Source organism: Aethalodelphis obliquidens, unplaced genomic scaffold (assembly GCF_003676395.1).
Source record: "Aethalodelphis obliquidens isolate GAN/ISIS:26980383/991018 unplaced genomic scaffold, ASM367639v1 scaffold2, whole genome shotgun sequence".
Classification (NCBI taxonomy): domain Eukaryota; kingdom Metazoa; phylum Chordata; class Mammalia; order Artiodactyla; family Delphinidae; genus Aethalodelphis; species Aethalodelphis obliquidens.
Genome location: NW_020837946.1, coordinates 58,206,972 through 58,227,271, shown reverse-complemented (window position 1 = coordinate 58,227,271; position 20,300 = coordinate 58,206,972). Strand labels below are relative to the sequence as shown.

Below are 20,300 nucleotides of genomic sequence, written 5' to 3'. Positions count from 1 at the left end.
TCTTAAGCAAAAAGTCACACAGACTAGGAAGAGGTAGTTCTAATGCATATCCAACAAGGAACCCATATCCAGAATAAAAAACACCTAATTATTACTAAAAAGAAAAAATATCCTTCACAAAAAATGTCCAGTAAACATATTAAAAGATGTTCAAAATCATTAGCTATCACAGGTATGCAAAACGATCATGATACTGCACACAAGTATGGCCAAAATGAAAAAGAATGATAATACCAAGTGCTAGTGAGGATGAAGAGAAATTAGAACTCTTTTTTACAATACCAGCACTATAAATTAGAATAACCACTTTGGAAAATTATGTGGCAGTATCTAAAGCTATTTAACTCCTAGAGGTGGGGAGTTCGGGGGACAGGGTGAGTGGGGTAAGTGTATCCATTCACCCAACAGAAATGAGTTCTTATATCTACCCACCAAAAGACATGTACATGAATGTTCAAAGCAGCTCTATTCATAATAGACAAAAAAAGGAAACAACCCAAATGCCCATCAATAGCAAAAAGGGTAAATATAGTGTATATTCTCTCAGGCATAATGACTTGTAAAAGATATAAAGAGTGCATAATGTGGGCTTCCCTGGTGGCGCAGTGGTTGAGAGTCCGCCTGCCCATGCAGGGGACGCAGGTTCGTGCGTCCCGATCTTCCCGGTCCGGGAAGATCCCACATGCCACGGAGTGGAAAGGCCCGTGAGCCATGGCTGCTGAGCCTGCACGTCTGGAGCCTGTGCTCCACAACGGGAGAGGCCACAACAGTCAGAGGCCCGCGTACCGCAAAAAAGAAAAAAAAAAAAAAAAACAAGAGTGCATAATGTGTGATTCCATCTGTATCAGGCAAACTAATCAATGTGGTAATACAAGTTGGAATATGGTTATCCTAGGAAGGATAGTACCAACTGGGAAGGGGTACAAGGAAGTCTTTTGTGGCACTGGATTTGTTCTAGATTTTGATGTGGGTACTGGTTACATGGGTGAATTAAAATGTAAAAATCTGATATGTACATTTAAAGTTTTCGCATTTTACTGTGTATGTTATACCTCAATTTAAAAAACAAAAACAAAAAAACACCTGGGCAAAACAAAAAAAGATTTACTATAGATAATGCGCTGACAGAAAGCCCACTTAAGAAGCCTCTGAAATAATTCAAGTAAGAAATGAGTGGCAAAAAGATGTGAAGAAAATAGATCAGAGAGATATTCAGGTACCAGGTTTGGTGCCCTACTGAAAAATACAGCTGAGGGGAAAGGATGAAAAGATAAATCTCTCAAGTATCTGGGTGGAAAGTAGTATTATTAACCAAGATAGGGAATGCAAGAGGCAATAAGTTCAGTTTTAGACATGTAGGGTGTAGACATTTAACTGGAGATATTCAGGGCAGTTAGATATATGAATCTGGAACTCAGATGCAACCTGAGCAGGACATATAAATTTAGAAAAGAGAAGCCAACAGATGATTAAAATTAGGAGAGGATGAGACTGGGAGAAAGTATAAAAGAGAAGACAGCCAAGGACAGAAACCTAATATAGAGCGCAAACACAGGAAGTGTAGCAAGCACAAAAGACTGAAGGAAGAGTTGAGAGAGGTGGGGAGTTACTAACAGTGCCAAATAGGGCAGAGAGGTTAAGTAAGTTAAGGACAAAAAATGCGTACCAGCTTTGACAATCAGATCATTATTGCCTTTTGCTATAGTTTTTGTCAAAAGCAAACATTTTTAAAAGGTCTTAAATGACCTACAAAAGAGTTAAAATACACAATCTGTACCACGCTGTACCTTCATTTCCACATCAATTTCAAACTAGTTCATGTAAGCAATCTGCAAAAAACAAATTATTAATAGTCATCAGTGGAAGATTACTATTAAGACTTTAAAATTGTAAAAGAAAAATATAATCTATCCCAAGGATAGAATATACATAATTGCTTATTGTTTCCTATATATAATGTATATATAATAAACACTATTCTGTATAAAAAGTGAGTGGCTTTTCTGTACGTGAAATTTTTTATAATCAAATATTGGAAAAAAAAACTGGCCAGCATGAAAAATAAATATATGCATTAAAAAGAGCATTATTAATTGAGCACCTAGAGATTAATCTTCCTCCAGTGAGTTTCTCGAAGCAATCAAGAATGGAGCCTCTTCAGTAAGAACAAGAAGCTAAGAACGAGCCAGGAAGACTTCTCCAGGGAACAAATGGGTGTCATATAAAACTATATTAGAAAAAAAAAAAAAAACTATATTAGGAAAATAGGAAAATAGGAGAATGCAATGGATTAAAGATGGCCACATGTTCTTTTCTACTCCTCCCCTCAAGAGGCTGAGTCTATTTCCCTTCCCTCCTTATCTCTGGGCTGGTGTCACGACTTGCTTTGACTAAAAGAAATAGGTGGGAGCGTTTTGTACCACTGGCACATTTTCACTCTCTTGGGAGTCAGCCACCATGCTATAAAAAAGTTTGGGCTGGAGACCACTTGGAGAGAAAGAAGCCAAGTAAGGGAAGATAGAAATGCCCTAGACTTCCAGCCTGATAAGGCCCCAGCCCTGTGGGTATGGCCATCTTGGACCTTCCAACCCTCACTAGCCATCAGCTGAATGCAGCCACATGAAGGATCTCAAGTGAGACCAGCAGTAGACTCACCCAGCTAACCCACAGAATCATGAGAAATATTATTATAAATATTTATCGTTTTAAACCACAAACTTTTGGAGTGGTTTCCTACATAAAAATAGATAACTAAAACATTGAACATAATTACCCTGTGATTTTTTTTTAAAGCATTTCCTACAATGTTTTCCTCAACAACAGTACATAGCTTTGTGGTTGGACTCTGGCAAATTGGGAAAAGGCAAGCTGTAGGAACAACCAAAGGACATTCCCGGAAGTATCAACTAAGCAAGACAAATACTCTCCTGAGGCAGTTGCTGAGTAATGGAACAGAGTATACAGTTGCCCCCCAATATTCATTCTTTCCTCCTTTCATAGTAACAGAATTTTTAACTGAACATACGTCCATCAAAATAAAGACTACATATCCTAGCCTTCCTTGAAAGTAAATTCTTATGACTATATCTGGACAAAGGAATGTTACCAGAAGTATGGTGTGGCACCATACAGGAAAAAAAAAATCCCTCTTAGACTGCAGGGCAAGTTGTTTGGTCCTTTCACCCCTCAGATAACCAGTTGTCTGGAATTCACAACACTTTGGTCCATGAGAATGAAAGGCCATTCCCTTGGGATTGCTGAAGCATGAGGTGCAAGGAGCTGGGGTTTCTAAGTTCATAAAGCAAGGTCAATACACCAATCTATGACTGCAAAATTTACACTTTTACATAAAAAAGAAACTTCTGGGCTTCCCTGGTGGCGCAGTGGTTGAGAGTCCGCCGGCTCGTGCCCGGGTCCGGGAAGATCCCACATGCTGCGGAGCGGCTGGGCCCGTGAGCCATGGCCGCTGAGACTGCGCGTCCAGAGCCTGTGCTCCGCAACGGGAGAGGCCACAACAGTGAGAGGCCCGCGTACCGCCAAAAAAAAAAAAAAAGTGGCCATCAAAACGTGCCTCCTTATCATTAAACCTACACATGGCATCAAGGGCACAAAAACTATCCATTCACAGATAATTACTGAGTGCCTACCTACTAAGTTCCTAACACCAGTCTAGGTACTAGAAATACAACAATAAACAAGAACAAGACAATCCTTGCCTTTACGGAATTTAAATTCTAATGAGAAGGGGGCAGGGATGTTAAACATTGATTAAATTAGATAATACACATAAAGTGCTCAGAATAGTGATAGGCATACACTAAATAAGTGTTCAAATAAATATCAACTATTGTTAGCTATAAATATCCCTCTATGTTTCTACGTAATCAGCAAACCTTCTTATTCATCCAGTTCTCTAAAAACCAAGAGATTCTTTAGATGGTTTCAGCACTAAATGTCCTTATTTTTGATCAGCAGGCCATCCTTCAGAGAACTGTCCCCTCTCCCCAGTCCATTTCTTGTGGGCCTATCCAGAGGTAGACATGCCCAGTAAGATTTCCTTACACAGGAATCTATATCACTGGAGAGGCAGCAGGTGATGAGAAACACCCAGAAGTTCAGTTCATATGGCTGAGCTCCACGTGGATCCGTCTCTGCCAGCACTACCCAGGCTCCTGTCCTTCCTGAGGCCTGGCTGTTCAGCTTGTCCTTCAATGCTTTCCTTCCAATAAGTCTCTTTTTCTTGCTTAAAACAGCAAGAATTTGTGTTGCTTACGAAGAACCCTACCTGATACAGTTAGGCAAAGTAAGATCATTCTAAAAAAAAGAGTGTTCATAACCAAACACAATTGCCAAAACTCATTGAACTGCACATTATTAAAATGAGTGAATTTTACTGTTTATAAAGTATATGTCAATAAAACTGGGGGAAAGTGGGAGGAGTATTTAATTTAAAAGCATAAATAGCACATTTATACTGGATAATAAAATATCCTAGGTTATTTTCCTATATATTGACTTTATTATGCTCTATGCTAAAAAACTCATACAGGAAACATTTTTTAAGATGGCCCATTTTAAATCAGTCCCATGTAAAGTCAAGCTGCATTGACTGCAATGATTCTAGAATGAGAGAAGTATGTTAATATCTGAAAACTATGTCTTGCTTACTAATGCAATAAAGTTCACAACATACATAACGATCATATCTTGCTTTCAAGTTTATTGACAGCACCCTACAGTACTTTGCTTAATTATTTGTTTTGCTTAGATTCCCACTCTCTATTTAGTCTTACTTTGCAAGCAGCCTATATCACAGCAGGAAACCCCCTCAAAATGCAAACCTCTCCAGCTCCAGGCTGAAATTAGGACAGCCCCACTTGTCATGTTTTACATTACAAGAATTTCAGAACTGCCTTACTTGGTCACACCATGCTCCATTCACTAAGCAATCTCTATGACAGGGGCTCCTAGGAACACGTGAAAGAATATAGTTGTCCTACCCGCCACCAATCTAAAAGCCTAAAGCACATTCCAAAATACTTTCCGTCCTCTTAATAAATCCATATTGGATCTGTTACTCCTTAGTACACCCTAATCACTTCTGAGACATTTTACATTTTAAGGTTAGTAAAAGGTATTAAAATAGAAGGGCAAATAATGAAAAAAGTAGACTTTGAACAACCAAGTTGCATGTGTACATATTTATATAATAAACCCCACAAATATTTCCTAATTAGTCTTATGTGCAGTAATAATTCACTTTAATTTTAAACATTACAAAACTCAAAATTTTATTCTCACAACTTTCAGATTTAGCCACTTTATAAGATACCCTTTTAGCACACAACTTCCAATATTAAGTTCAAACTTGTCACCTTCTTTTCTAGTAAAAATTCAGCCATCTGATCCCTGATCTCCCAAAAATCTAATCAAATTTATAATGGGGCTTTTAAAACTATTTCCTAAAGTATCCTACTGCATGGCCTCTGGTAGCCAGCCTAAGTACCCTACGGAGCCAGCCAGCATGAAAATCTAATTTAAACTACTCTAATTCCTCATAAATTCAATACTGTGTATCTCCCAACAGTGTTTCTGGCAAACCAGAGCTGATCTGGTTCAACTTGATGTTTAAACTCCCACTGCTTCTTCCTCTGAGTTTAGCAAAACAAACAATATAAGTAACTCAAGTTTCAACCCAGTATCTGTGTAGAAAAGCAAAAATAAGATAAGTGTAAATGAAAACCTTGTTTTGCAACATATTAATAGTCCAGCTTCCTAGCCTCTTTTCTTCAATTTAAATTTTTATTACCTCATGAGTTCCCATTTCTAAAACAAGACCCAAAGTATTTACAAAACGAAAATGAGAAAAGCCCAACATTCACCTACCCAACATTTGGCAACCCAACAACACCAATTTTCAAGGAAGTTCCAAATCTTCCAATGATTGGGGGTGGTTTAATTCCATCACCTCCCTTTTTGGGGGGCATCTGAAATGTCAAAACAAACATACATATGAACAAAACTTTTTACTGTCCCCATTGACCAAAAACACATTTCATCACACACAATATATTATTGAATAATAGATTAAGAATACAGCATACTGTATATATCAATCTAAAACTGACACACTTTATTTTTCAACAAAAATGAAAACAAAAAAGTTCTGTTAACAGATCTGATTCTGATAGTTGTCAAAGCAGTCACTCCTGAGAAGTCCTGGAAAACTGATCTAAAAATATGTGGCACCAGAAATCAAAAATAAAATTTAGCTGCCAATCTTACATCCAGACTGTTCACAAAACATTTTCTTAACCTGACATGTGGTTATATGAATGAAAGCATTTGGAAGCAGGAGCACAGGTAAGAGTGTCAAAGAAAATCCATTCTAGAACCACTAGCAACCGAGTCACCTCCCACCAAACCATTCCCTCAATCTGGAACCTGTTCTTTCCCATTTCGCCCACAAGCACCATTTTTCGCATGAATGAACACACGCCGGTATCAAGGTCTTTCCAACAAGTCTCTTTCACCTTTGGCACTGTAGTTACGACTCATCAGTCCTCATAAGCAACCTCCTGAATCCACCCTTTGGTTACTTCTAGTCGTAAATGGATCTACTAAGCCTTTTTATTTACAGGTCGAAACTTTCTCGGTCCCTGACAATCTGGCTCTAAGTTTCTCCGGGCAAAATTGAGCCGACTGCAAACTGAACTCATGAGGACTGCTAACCTCACGTTTTATAAGCTGGGAACTAACACTATCCCTGTCTTCTGGCTCCAATTGAACCTCCCGGGGCCACGCTGACGCCCTGCTCATGAAGTGATAGCCTCTGATCCCTGACCCCGAGGGCCAGGAATCTCCCTTCTCAGGGTCGTAACTCACAGCTGTTCCCAGCCAAACCCCAGGTCTCCGAAGCACAGCTGCACGAGCAGAGACTTTCCAGTCCTCTGGCCTCCTACCAAGGAGTGGCTGGCCGCCCAGCCAAAGCGAGGTCCCACCCAACATCTTCCCCCTCTGGACTGGGCCACTGGCCGTCCCCGCCTCCGGAGAAGGCTTTCCCCATAGCGTGCCGGGTGAGGCGTGGGCCGCTCCCGGGACACGCGGCCTAGTCCGAGAGCGCCCCATTCATCCACACGCTCCACGCCGCCCTCCGCCCAGGCCGGCCACCCGGCCCTGGCGGGACGCCGGCCTCAGAGCAATGGGCCAGAGTCAAAGACGCGGCGGGCGTCGCGACCACAGGCTCCCTGAGGACCTCACCGTGCTCAGGGCGGACGATGACACAGGCTCCCAGCGGCAGCGGGAAACGGGTCCTACCGGCAGCCGGAGGCCGGGAGGAAGGAGGAGAAAGCGCAGGCCCGGCCCCTCCGCCGAGCGGAATGCACGTCGGCGGCAGCGGCGGCGGCGGCGGCTGCGGCGGCGGCAGCGGAACAGGCGGGCCGGGCGCCGGGCTGCACCTGCGCGCAAGCCGCGCGCCCCACCCCGCTCCGCCCCGCGCTCCCCCCATCCCGTCCCGCCCATTGGTTTGGCCGCGGGAGGCGGGAGAGGGTGGGAGGAGTCGCGCGGCGCCCGAGCTGGCGGGAGCTGGAAAACCATCCTTGCAGGCCTGAGCCGGTCACGCAGGAGCGCGCGTCTTCCGCCATCCCTACACGTGGGGCTTCTCGGCCCCGGATCTCCGCTTCCTTACCGGTGCGCGCCCCGTGTTTCTCGCACACGCTCGCTTGCCGCCTTCCAGCCCCACACTTCACCCGCCGCTTCACCTCGAAGCACCCTCGGCCTGACCGCCCGCGCGGAGGCGGGTCGCCTGAGGTCTGGCGATCAGCCGCGCCAGCCCCGCTTGGCCGCCAGCTGAGTCCTCGGGGACCACGGCCCCAGCTCGCCTCCTTTTCCTATAACGCTCTTCAGTCAATCCAGATGGTGAGAAGCTGTTAAACTTTCTTAACGGAAAAAGGGGTTAAGGGTATGATCTAAGGAGTCCTTTGTCGCCTTATTTTTCAGGCGTATTACAGGCACTGGATCCCAGAATGCGTTTAACACAGCCAGTTTCCACACACATCCCGCTCCTTTTCCTCTGGAAGGTTAAGAGCAGAAGCCTTTGGAATTTGGGAAACGTTGGTTCCAATCTGGATTCCACTACCCATTAGCCGTTTGACCCTGACCAAAATAATCTCTCTGGACTTCAGTTTCCTCTGGGATAAAATGAGGCTACTGAGACCCACCTTAAGAGGTTATTGTGAGGATGAGGATAAATGAGATAATGTGTGTAAACCTTGTAGTAACAGTACCCAACACAGATAGGAAAGGCTCATAAATAGTAATAAAGGCTATTGTTAATATTAGGGTTTCATCTCATCTCACCCCTACCTGACTACACCATGAGCTCCATCTGTAGAAGGAATTCATTCATTTAGGTCCTGGCCTTCAGTCAGCATTCAAGTATTTGTTGCAGTGAATGCAATACTTGTCCAAAAATTGTGACACTTTTTTTAGGTGCTTCTTTCAAAGAGACTAGTTTCTAATAAAGGAAAAGTTCTGAGTTGGCTGGTATGGGTATGCCCATTTTACAGATGTGGGAACAAGATCAGAAAGGTTATATAATTTGGATAGAGTCACACAACTAACTGGCAAATGGCAGAAGCCAAATTTCAAGCCCCAATCAAACGGAAAAATCTGTTCCCTTTCAGCCAAAATTCTAATAGGGACTTTTTATAAGCAGCAACGGAGCCATTATTGATAATAAAATTGCATAACATTTTCCTCTTTCCTATGAGAGTGATCTACTGAGATAAGTTAAAAAGCTTTTTCTATAAGTTTGGAAATTCTCAAGGACATGGGCAACTTGATTTGATTTTGGTTTTGTATTATTTTTTCATTATGTCATTGATAAATATGCACCGTTTAAATTCTCCCAATCTAGCTCCCTTGTCACCAATACCTTGTATTTATAAAAATGGGTGTGAGTACACAGTAGGTACGAAACAGAAGGAAGCTAAATAGCCCACGTTTTGTACCCAGCCTCAGTATAAACGGTTATGAATAGTCCTAACAAAGTAATTCCTAAATTGTTTACTGTTCAGTAGTGAAGTTCTATAGTTGGCTTTCACACTGCTGCTTGTGAAAAGAGAGGAACCATTACCTGAGAAGCTCAAGAATCCCAGAGAGCCCAATCTGCCCAGCAACCAGCCACTCCAATAGTAATTGAAAATGTTCCCCAGTCTTGGAGAAGTAGAATTATCTTCAAGTTATCACTGTCTTTTAGCCAGATCTTGCTCTTTCTTCAATCTCAATATCTCTGCGATCTACCTGTTCCCTTCAATTCACACTATCAAGTCCTTGAGTCAGTTACCTGTTTCTCTATTTGCAGCTACGTCTTTTACTTGCACTTTTCACCACCTTTAAAGTGCTTTGACAAAGCAGGTCACACAGATGTCAGTGAGCTAGGAAGTTTCAGGAGTGGCCAATAGCTGCTGCTAACAGTTGCCCAATAATAAGACTCCATTTCCAACTCACTGGGGGAAATGCCTCACACTCACACTCACTGGGGGTCAATTCATATTCATGAGAAAGAGGATCTGATTGGCCTGGTTTAGGTAAAGTTCTACCAAGGGTCCAGTCAGCCTTGGTCAGGTGGGTAGAGGTCACATAGTAGAAACATCTCTGTGCATGATCTCCCTCTGCTAATGAAGCAGGCATGTCTCAGAGAAAACCCTAGTAGGTGTCTTTTATTCTACATGATAAATGAAGATTCAGTGAGACAGACAGGATATTAAGAGTTAACACTAATGCCAAGCCTAAGAAAATGACTTTGAACATAGGAAAGCTTGTCCTTGAGCCTTTTGCACAAAGGGAAGTCTATTTAGTATCTGTTGGGCTCAGTGATTAAGTGAAGCCTAGAGGAAAGAATCAGAAGTGGTCTAGAATGGAAATTTTTTTTTTTCTTTTTTTGGCTGTGTTGGGTCTTCGTTGTGGGCTTCTCTCTAGTCGTGGCGCACAGGCTCAGTAGTTGTGGCGCGGGGTTTAGTTGCCCCACGGCATGTGGGATCTTAGCTCCCCGACCAGGGATTGAACCTGTGTCCCCTGCATTGGAAGGCGGATTCTTAACCACTGGACTACCAGGGAAATCCCTAGAATGGAAATTGAGCAAAAGATCTCTGTCAGAGGAAGGATGAGAATAGGCCATCAGATCAGCTCAACATAAGGATGCTGCCAAGGAAATATCAATGGGATGAAAATAAGTAGAGCTCATATTTTTTGTTCTTTGTTATTATTAGCTTTCAGAATTTTTCTTACCTTACTAGGGTAAGAAATGACCAGGGATCAAGTAAGTTGACCAAAGGTCACAAAGGATCTAGGGAGTGGTTTGGAGTCAGTAATTTACACAGACTAGCTCAGTTGGAAATCCAGAGATTTAATGATCTTGTAGAGAAAGCTAGGGGACAGGAGACAGGAAGACTTTAGAGAGAGTCTAAGGAGGAAAGGAGGAAAATGGAGTAGTGACACATTCATCATGGGCTGGCAAGGCTGGACTACACGTATTGGTCAACTTCATCCACATCTGTTACAGGCATAACAGATAACAAAATAATAGTAATAACTACACTAAGAGGGAAATTGAGTCCTGAGAATAACTTTACAGGGGAAGGGAACAGCTTGCAAAAAAAATAAGTACCCTGGGGGTGGGGAGGGAGTTGGGGACATGTTGGTCAGAGGGTACAAACTTGGAGTTAGAAGATAAATAAGTTCTGGGGATCTAATGCACAGCATTGTCATTATAGTTAACAATACTGTGTTACATACATATACTTGAAAGTTGCTAAAAGACTAGATTTTAAATGTTCTTATCACAAAAAACAATGACAATTGTGTGATGGAGGTGCAGTGAAGAACAAGATAAACATGGTCATTGCCCTCAAGGAGCTTGCAATCTAACAGGGCAGGCAAACAAGTAATTACACAAATAACTATCTAAGAACTTGGTAAAAATCTATAGAATACCTAAGTACTTTGATTACAGTTTCACGATTTAAAATACACCACCACCTTGATTTTCACTTACTTGCAGGACTTCTGATATTATGTTCCAGGCAGTGCTTAATCCTTGCCTTTCCCTGTTCTATTACCAGCAGTACCCAGACCCTGTCAGGCACCAGCAAAGAAACAGATTTTAAATTTTCATTCTTCCACTTGACAGAACATTATTTTGAATCTTTGAAATTTGACCATAAGCTACCTGTGAAGTAAAACATGTTTAATCATCTGCTCTGTATTCTGGAATTGCTCATAGTGTTTGAAAGCATGCTGATTGATTAAAGAGTCCAGTTATCGCAGAAAGTACTGGAGTTTTGTTATCTAATCTCTATCGTAATTCATGAATAAAGATTTAGGAAGTCTTAAAAGAAAATTTTACATGCTGTTTTCTCAGAGGCAACATAAAAGGCATATGCTAACCTAAAAGAGCAAATATATTATTAATGTATTAGCCAGGATGCTTTTAGCTGCAAGTAATAGCAATTCTGATTCAATGGAAATTTGTCCTATGCAACAGAAAGTCCAGAGAGGAAGAACTTCAGGATTGATAGATTCTGTAGCTCAACACTATTTTCAGGGATCCTGGTTCTTTCTGTATCACAGCTCTGTCTTCTCTGGGCATCCTCTGGATTCATCTTCAGGCTAACAGCAAAAAGACTGCTGTGGCAGTTCTAGGCAACACATCCTGAAATGACAATATTCAGAGGGGGTAAGGGAAAGAAACCATCTCTTCCTGTAACTCTTTCTTAGAAAAAAGGAAATATGCCCTAGAAACCCTCTAGCAGACTTCTTCTTCCACTGGGCAAAGTAGGGTCTCATGCCTGTATTTGAACCGAACACTGGCAGGGGAAATGGGGTTAGCCTGAGACCATTCAGCCCAACCTTGGGACTGGAGTAGAGCTCAGCTTCCTCTGAGGCATCTGACTGTGAGGGCTATGGATAGGTCTCTGAGCAAAATCAGGGTTGTATAAGAAAAGCGCACCTATGTCCACTTACACTTCCTGAACCATTTTTTCAAGATAACAGCTTGAGTACAGAATGATAATTCTGAAAGAAATCAGTGGCATTGGTGGTCATCTGATTGAATGTACATAATTGTCATAAATGTTGATACACCTAGTTCACTGAGAAAACACTGAAGAAAATTGCTCCTCTTCTGATAACACTTAATGGTGTTATATAATGAGAGTATGTGAAAATAATATTTTTATTAACCTTCACAAGGATACTTAAAATTCTAGTCATGAGAAGTGAAGATTACCAAAATGTATCACAAGAGTCCCGTCAATTGAACTGGAAACTGGGGAATCTTGTCCATAGGCCTAGGTCACCAAACTTATGGCCTCTCAGATTAGCACCAGCTCAGGATAATATTTCACCTTCATTACATTGTTGAACCTGTGTGGTTCATTTCAGGGAATATTTGTACTAGTCAGGATAGGCTAAATTATAATACAATAACAGACAACTCCAAAATGTCAGAGGGGTTACAGAATAAAATAGCTCTCTTACAGGAAGTCCCTTGGAGCTCTGCTAGCTGTCCATGAGTTGGCTTGGCACTTGCAGGCTGCACTGGTCTCTAAATCCTTCTATATCAAAGTATTTCCCCCCACGAAGTGACGTTTCATTGGCCAAGTGAAGTTACATGGCCACATCAAACTTCAAGGGGCAGGCGATCTGTACTTGTACCCAGCAGTAGAGGAGAATTAGTTATTAATAAATAGTGATAATGCCTGACACAATATTCATAATAGATTCACAAATAGATTCTATGAAGCACATTCTTTCTAAATCGATTTGCTATTGTCAGTATATGATATACTGCAATCAAGGCTGCCCTTCTTTCTAAAATGATTCTTATAAAGAAGTCATGACTAATGTTACTTTGGTGGTGCCTACTCATCCCATGGCCCCTTCCTTCTAAGAAAAATCCATCCCCCTCACCCAACTGAGGGGGCAGGCCTAGGCCTTCCTATTTATAGCACATGAATTTTAGCCTCAACAGATTGTTCTAGGGTTGGGTGAAAGCCCAATCCAAGCTGGGCTATCAAGATTCTCTTTCTTTTGAGAAGCTGGACTTAGGACATAGCAATAAACACTACTGACAGCTTAACGGGAACATAGAATGGGACATAGGCTATGTCACACACTTTCTTGACAATATAGACAAAGCTCTTCAAAAGAAAGAAAAAAACAGGCAGGCAGGAAAAAAGCGTAGGTAATCAATCACCCACATGGTCCTTTAACCACAAGTTCTGACTTTCAAGTTACAGTCTAGTCCTCCTAAAACTCTGTATACTTTCTGACTTTGGACTCTGTGCGAAAGCGCTGTGTTCTACCAAGACTTCCATCTTCTGTTTAAATTGGTTTGCAATGGGTTTCTATTTCTTACAGCCAAACAACAGTTGCAATAGCCAAAGCAAAGAATAACTTATACTGTTCTGAAAATGATTAATGTACGTTAGGGGCCCATTGGTCCAATGTTCCTCTTACCTGTAGTTTTAAATTATAGGACATTATTTCCCGGAGTGTATTCTCTGCAACAGTGATCCTCCACACTGCTCTGTGGAACAACAGATCTAGGATCAGATAAGTTTAGGAAGTGCTGCATCCTGCATACCCCCTTAGGAGCCTGTAATATACATTAGTATATTTAAGGGTCTGAGAAATTCTGCAATAAAGAGACCTGTTAAATCTCCTTAACCCAGCATTACCAAATGGGTACATGCATTTTCATATAATACATATTAAAACCTCTTGGAGCATGTGCTCTGAGGAGATCAACTCTTTGAAAGTTGCTATTAAGTAGTGATTTAGGAGGAGTACTTTTTGCTGCAGCAGAAATCTGTTGAACAGTGCTCTCTTCCCTTGCTTTTTTAACAGCTACCTAATGACAAAAATGATTATTTAACAAGGAAAAAAAAAAAGTGAGTACCAACCTAAGGAAAGCATTGCTCCCACCAGATGTCTCACTACCAAGATGAAGTTTAGAATTAATAGTCTTGTGCTTCATTTTACTCTGAATGAAAAAATGCCTTTTCACAAGGAGGGAAAGATCTCCAAAGAGTGGGATGAAACATGTAGGTTTTCTTGAGTGACCTTGGAAAATTACTGAGGAATCTCCTTTTAGAAGCTATCTTTGGGATATCCTGTCTGACAGCTGATAGGAGAACCCGTGACTAGGACAGCCACTGTTTTATATTACCTCTGTGCCTTATACAAATTAACAGGACTTAAAAGACTGCTTAACACTTTGCCTTCCTGGCCAACTGAAGCAATAACAGCTCATGTTGGTGCTCCTTTAAAGTAGAGCCGGATTACACACAATGATCTAAGAATCAAGAGAGGAAGTAGCACTGTACTCACAGTCATCTTCAAGATCAAATGATTTTTTTTCTGCTTTCATTTGTCCTAAGAGGTTTTTAGGTAGAGAATGAAGATAGTTATTAAACCCTTATTGTGTGCCAGATACTGTCCTAGCCACTTTATATCTGGGACCTAATTTACTAACTCTATAGGTAAGTGTTACTTTTGTAGCTAAAGACACCAAATCCATAAAAGTTTAGGCAATTTTATTACAGTCTCTTTGTTAGGCAATAACCTAACTATTAGGCAAGAAAAAAACCAATTCCATCTGATTCCAGATGCACTTTGTATTTAAACACGCTTGTCACACAACAGTCAAATGATGTCTTACATATAGTAAATGATGCAGTCTAACAATATAGATAAAGAAGAAAGGGGTGTGTATATGTGTGTTCATGTGCACCCATGTCTGTGTGTGCTTTTAACTGGAGCAAAAGATTAACTCAAATAGTTCATGTAAAAAAAATTGACCTCAAAGGAAACTTCTGGCTAGGATTTCTTTTTTTAATCATGAATATTTCAGTTCAGTAAATAGGACTATTAACATTACTGGAAGACATATTCAGCATATCTGTAGGCTTTGATATTCAAGGACAAACAAGAGCCTGAAACATTAAGGCTTCAGTGGTTATGACATGACCAGAATTATCTAAATTGATGCAGTGATTAAAATGTTCCATCAGGAAACAGTATATTCAGGAAATCCTGGATGAAATGCTGTGAAATCATTGGTGAACTATTAAATGATGCATATAAGTAGGAAGATGAAATCCCAGAACTGTGCTTCTTCCCATTTCATCTGTCTTTTAACTTCAGTTCTCATTACAGCTTGAAGAAAAGTATTTTTTTTTAATTTTGATATGGTCCAATTTACCTATTTTTTTCTTTTGCTGCTTCTGCAGCCTTTGTCTTTTTTTAATTAATTAATTTTTTACTTATTTTTGGCTGCATTGGGTCTTCGTTTCTGCGTGCGGGCTTTCTCTAGTTGCGGCCAGCGGGGGCTACTCTTCCTTGCGGTGCACAGGCTTCTCATTGCAGCGGCTTCTCTTGTTGCAGAGCACAGGCTCTAGGCACGCGGGCTTCAGTAGCTGTGGCACGCAGGCTCAGTAGTTGTGGTGCACGGGCTTAGTTGCCCTGAGGCATGTGGAATCTTCCCGGACCAGGGATTGAACCCATGTACCCTGCATTGGCAAGTGTATTCTTAACCACTGCGCCACCGGGGAAGTCTCTAGAACATAAGACTTTGAGTATATATTCTTAGAAATAGATATTCTAAGGACAAAAAGAAAGATAAATTTTAAATTTCATCTAGTAGTCTAATTAGTGAAAAATACTTGGATTACTCTGAAACTATTTTATGGACATTATAGAGCAAATAATTATGTTAATGTGTTGGGATCCAAAATGTATAAAATGCGCCCAGGATGCCTTCTACCTGAAAGCAAGGAAGTTATCAAAGACTGTTGGGATCATATCAAAATGACACAAAAGTCAATTTCCTCTAGGCTCCCTCTAGCCAAATACAGAACAATTTAAACATCCAAAAGAAAAATGATTGCAACAAATTGAAACACGTTGGATGTATAAAATCCATGCATTCATAATGATATGAAAAAGAGAAAGAAAGCTAATTAATTAATTAGCTAATTAATTACATAAATATACAAAAAACTACTGGTCACCATTACAAGTAGCTAGGGCATTGTATGCTCACTAGGGCTGCCATAACAAAATACTACAGACTAGGTGGCTTCAACAACAGAAAGTTTTTTTCTCACAATTCTGGGAGCTAGAAATCCAAGATCAAGGTGTCAGCAAGGTTGATTTCTTCTGAGGCCTCTCTTGGCTTGCAGAGGCCCACATTCTCCCAGTGTCTTCACATGGCCTTCCCTCTGTGTATATCTGTGTCTGAATTTCCTCTTCTTGTAAGGACACCAGTCTTGTTGTATTAGGGACTACCCTAATGACTACATTTTATCTTAATTGCCTTTTAAAGACATCTCCAAACACATACTGGGGCTTAGGACTTCAACATATGAATTTGAGGAACAACACAATTTAGTAACAACAGGCACTGAGTCCTTACTTTGAAAATTAAAAACTAAAGGAAAAGAACTTCTCTGGCAGTCCAGTGGTTAGGATTCCATGCTTCCACTGTAGGGGGTACAGGTTTGATCCCTGGTTGGGGAACTAGGATCCTGCATGCCGCACAGAGTGCGGCCAAAAAAAAAAATTTGTTTTTAATTAAAAAATTAAAAAATAAAGGAAAAGAATGTATCCTGCCCATCCTGTACAAAATACACTAAATCACCCTAATTGAGGAGGAAAACCCAGTTAATAAATTTAAACAGAGGGACTTCCCTGGTGGCACAGTGGTTAAGAATCCACCTGCCAATGCAAGGGACACAGGTTCGAGCCCTGGTCCAGGAAGATCCCACATGCCTTGGAGCAACTAAGCCCACGCGCCACAACTCCTGAGCCTGCGTGCCGCAACTACTGAAACCCATGTGCCTAGAGCCCATGCTCTGCAACAAGAGAAGCCACCACAATGAGAAGCCCGCACACCTCAACAAAGAGTAGACCCCGCTCGCCACAACTAGAGAAAACCTGCACGCAGCAATGAAGACCCAAAGCAGCCAAAAATTAATTAATTAATTTAAAAAATAAAAATAGATGTAAACAGAATGATTGAGTTAGAAAAACACTATTTTGTGGTATAGGCAGTGCTTATCAATGGATGATTAAAACTATTAAGGAGAAAGGTTGGTAGTTCACTTTACAATGATTAAGCTGTTACCACTTGAATCTACCAATCAATGTAGCATCACTAAAAGTAGAATAACCAAAAAAAAATTAAAATAAAAGTAGAACAACCAGATGTTATATGCCTCCTGATGTGATTCAACATAACTTATGTGGCATCACCTACGAGATATTCCTGCTAAAGAAGCTAAAACTGAATCTAATTCAACCTTTAGTACTGACTTCCAGTTTACAGGAAATACAGTGGGTGGGAGGACAAGTTGAATTACACTATGAAGGAACAGTTATCCAAATCCAGAAGGTAAGACATTCTACAGGGTAACTGACCTGATTTTGTCAACAAGTCAATGGCATGAGAAAATAAAGGGAAAGACGACTGTTCTAGATTAAAAGAGACTTAATCACAACAAAATGGAATGTGTTAACCTTGTTTTAATGCTGATTTGAACAAACCAACCATAAAAAGTGTTTTTGAGATAATCAGAAAAATGTGATCATTATCAATGAGGGATATTAATGAAATAGTGTTAACTTTTAGGTGTGATGATATTATAATATGTTTTTTTAAGTCCTTATTGTTTAGATATATACAGAAGTATTTAAGGGTGAAATGATAGAGAAACGTCAGACATTTGCTTTTAGAAATACAGAAGAGAAAGGAAAGAGGAAGGAAGGGAGGGAGTGATAAATGATAGATATGGCAAAATGTTGATAATTGTTGAAACTGCTAGGCCAAAAGTTCTCAAAAGTAGTCCCCAGACCAGCAGCGGTAGCATCATTTGAGAATCTGTTAGAAATGCTAATTTCTAAACTCTGAGGGTAGGGTCCAGCAATTTATAGTTTAACAAACCCTCCAGTTGATTCTGATGCAACTAAAGTTTGAGAACCACTGTGCTGGACAAAAGGAGGTCTGAGAATTTTAAGTGTTGAATATTTTTCAGTATGTTTGAAAACTGTCATTATAAAAAGAAAGTTAACAAAACACAAGCATTTGTGGTATATGCAAGAGTCTGAAGGAGAATAAATTGTAACTACCTGCAGGGGTTTGTCATAGCATAAATAACCCTAAGAAGTGAATTACAGGGCATGTGAATTATCTCTCAATAAAGCTGTTTGACAGAGAAAGTAAGTTAGTGTGTTTTTCTGTGGATCTCCTTGAAGGTGCCTTTCTAAGGCTTGTATTTTTTTGTTTTCCTAAGACAGGCTTCCCTTTCATTCTCTCCTTTAATAAGCATTTATTGAATCTAATGCTGTGCCAGGTACTCTGCTGAGGGATGGGAAGATAAAGATGGATAAAATGCAATTGCTTTCCTCAGTGCTTCCATAGCATAATGGGGGAAAGAGACAAAGGAATCACAGTGTAATAAGTGAGGGTTAAACTGGGGGTGAGTAAATGCGGTATGGCACCAAGACCGACAATGATGGAGGGCTTACTGGAGTAGGGGACACTTGTGCTGAACTGTAAAGGCTGAGTTGAGATTAATGAGATGGGGAGCAAGTCTCAGAGACATGCAAGAATACCACTCACTCACAAAGTCACAATAAAGAGCTGCCAGTGGCTAGGACAGAGCAAGGGGTTCATGGCGGCCGTGGACAGAGACAAGACCCTAAAGGAACCAGCCTGCCAGGCTTTTCACCACTGTTGTCTCCATCAGTATTTCTGTGAATGTACACAAAATGTAGTAAAATCCCTAGCAACTGGAAAATAATCCTAAGAGCCAGACTATGAAATTGTGAAAGTCTGGAGCAATCAAATAAAAGGAAAAATTTGGCCTAAAACCATTGCTCACATTTGTATAGAACTATACTGCTCAAAAGAATGCTAAGAGACTCCTTTGTATAGAATTGTTAGCTAAATATAACTACCTAATCCTTTGTGAATAAATTGAAATGAGCTATCTTGGGAAAGAATAGAAATGTCACTATTCTTTAACCACAGATTCCATCTTAGATATGGGGCTTTGAAGCAGGTATTTCAAGCTCTTTGAAGATTTTTTTAGTGTTATTGTTCTAATCCACATTATTTTTTTAAGTCAAAATCTCAGGAATGTTGTGCCTATCAAATATAACTATCTTCTGTTGCATTTTCTATATTAACTTTAAAGAAAGTGAAATGTAATGAATATATATATATATTTTTTTTTTTTTTTTTTTTTTTTTTGCGGTACGCGGGCCTCTCACCGTTGTGGCCTCTCTGCTGCAGAGCACAGGCTCCGGATGCGCAGGCTCAGCGGCCATGGCTCACGGGCCCAGCCGCTCCGCGGCATGTGGGATCTTCCCGGACCGGGACACAAACCCGTGTCCCCTGCATTGGCAGGCGGACTCTCAACCACTGCGCCACCAGGGAAGCCCTGAATAGATTTTTGACAGCATTAAACCAATCGAAGAATTCCATAAGTAACAAAATGAAAGATTTTTCCATAGAAATATAATTAAAATGTATTACCAATATAAGCAAGGAACATATCTCCCTGTTACTTGAATAATACATGCTAAAAGAGGAAATTAAGTTCAATAAAAGTCTATTAATTGAGACTGTGATAAAGCAAAGATTTGGCTTTCTGTGCATTAGCATGGTATATAAAATAAGAATTTTCTAGGACTTAATATAAACAAGGTTTCCAGAGTAATATTGTTTAAAATCACCAATCATAGTTTTCTCTATGTTAAACCTGAGGTTTGCCCATTAATTATAAAATATTGTTGAGTGTCACAGCATACTAAAAAGAATACAGGCTTTGGAGCCAGATAACCTAGACCTGAATTCTGGTACTACTGCTTACTAGCTATGTCATTTGGACCATCTTATTTGTCTCAGCCTCAGTTTCCTGATCCTACCACCATCTTCCTCACAAAGGTTTTATGAGGTCTAATGAAGATGGTGTGTACAGCAGCAACCAGGTTACCTGGCACAAGATGAAAGCATTCTTCAGATATTATTAGTTCCCTTCAACTATAGTCTCCTGTACAAACAAAACGTAGTGCCTTAACACAAATATTTAGTATTTCTCACATTTCTGTGGGTTATCTGGGTAGTTCTGCTTTGGGTGGAATTGCTAGGCTAGGCACTGGGATTGCTAGAAGATCCAAAATGGCCTCACTCATTTGGCTGACATTTGTTGCTAGTCAGACGGGGCTGTTGC

General features: G+C 40.5%; 2 protein-coding genes across 4 annotated transcripts in view; one reads left to right on the top strand and one right to left on the bottom strand.

Annotated features, from left to right (window-relative positions):
- OLA1 (Obg like ATPase 1) overlaps window positions 1–7,460 on the bottom strand; it is a 167,950-nt gene extending 160,490 nt beyond the window's left edge. The window contains exons 1-2 of one of the 3 annotated variants that reach the window (XM_027128093.1): window positions 7,261–7,460; window positions 5,887–5,987 (exon numbers count right to left, since the gene is read on the bottom strand). In XM_027128093.1, coding sequence (XP_026983894.1) covers window positions 5,887–5,987 — 101 coding nt within the window. In that variant the 5' untranslated portion in view covers window positions 7,261–7,460. The remainder of the gene's footprint in view (window positions 1–5,886; window positions 5,988–7,260) is intronic. The other 2 variants (XM_027128077.1, XM_027128087.1) reach the window with 2 other exon arrangements.
- LOC113605111 (translation initiation factor IF-2-like) lies at window positions 7,202–19,393 on the top strand. Its single transcript, XM_027078157.1, has 4 exons — window positions 7,202–7,242; window positions 7,287–7,917; window positions 17,386–17,458; window positions 19,361–19,393. The coding sequence occupies exons 1-3, from the start codon at window positions 7,202–7,204 to the stop codon at window positions 17,419–17,421; spliced, it is 708 nt and encodes a 235-aa protein (XP_026933958.1). The 3' UTR covers window positions 17,422–17,458; window positions 19,361–19,393.
- Window positions 19,394–20,300: the final 907 nt, after the last annotated feature.

Coding starts and splice junctions, on each gene's coding strand:
- LOC113605111 (XM_027078157.1), top strand. CDS start 7,202: ATGGGCCAGAGTCAAAGACGCGGCGGGCGTCGCGACCACAG. Junction 7,243..7,286: donor GGCGGGCGTCGCGACCACAG/GCTCCCTGAGGA, acceptor ACGATGACACAG/GCTCCCAGCGGCAGCGGGAA. Junction 7,918..17,385: donor CTCTTCAGTCAATCCAGATG/GTGAGAAGCTGT, acceptor ACTGACTTCCAG/TTTACAGGAAATACAGTGGG.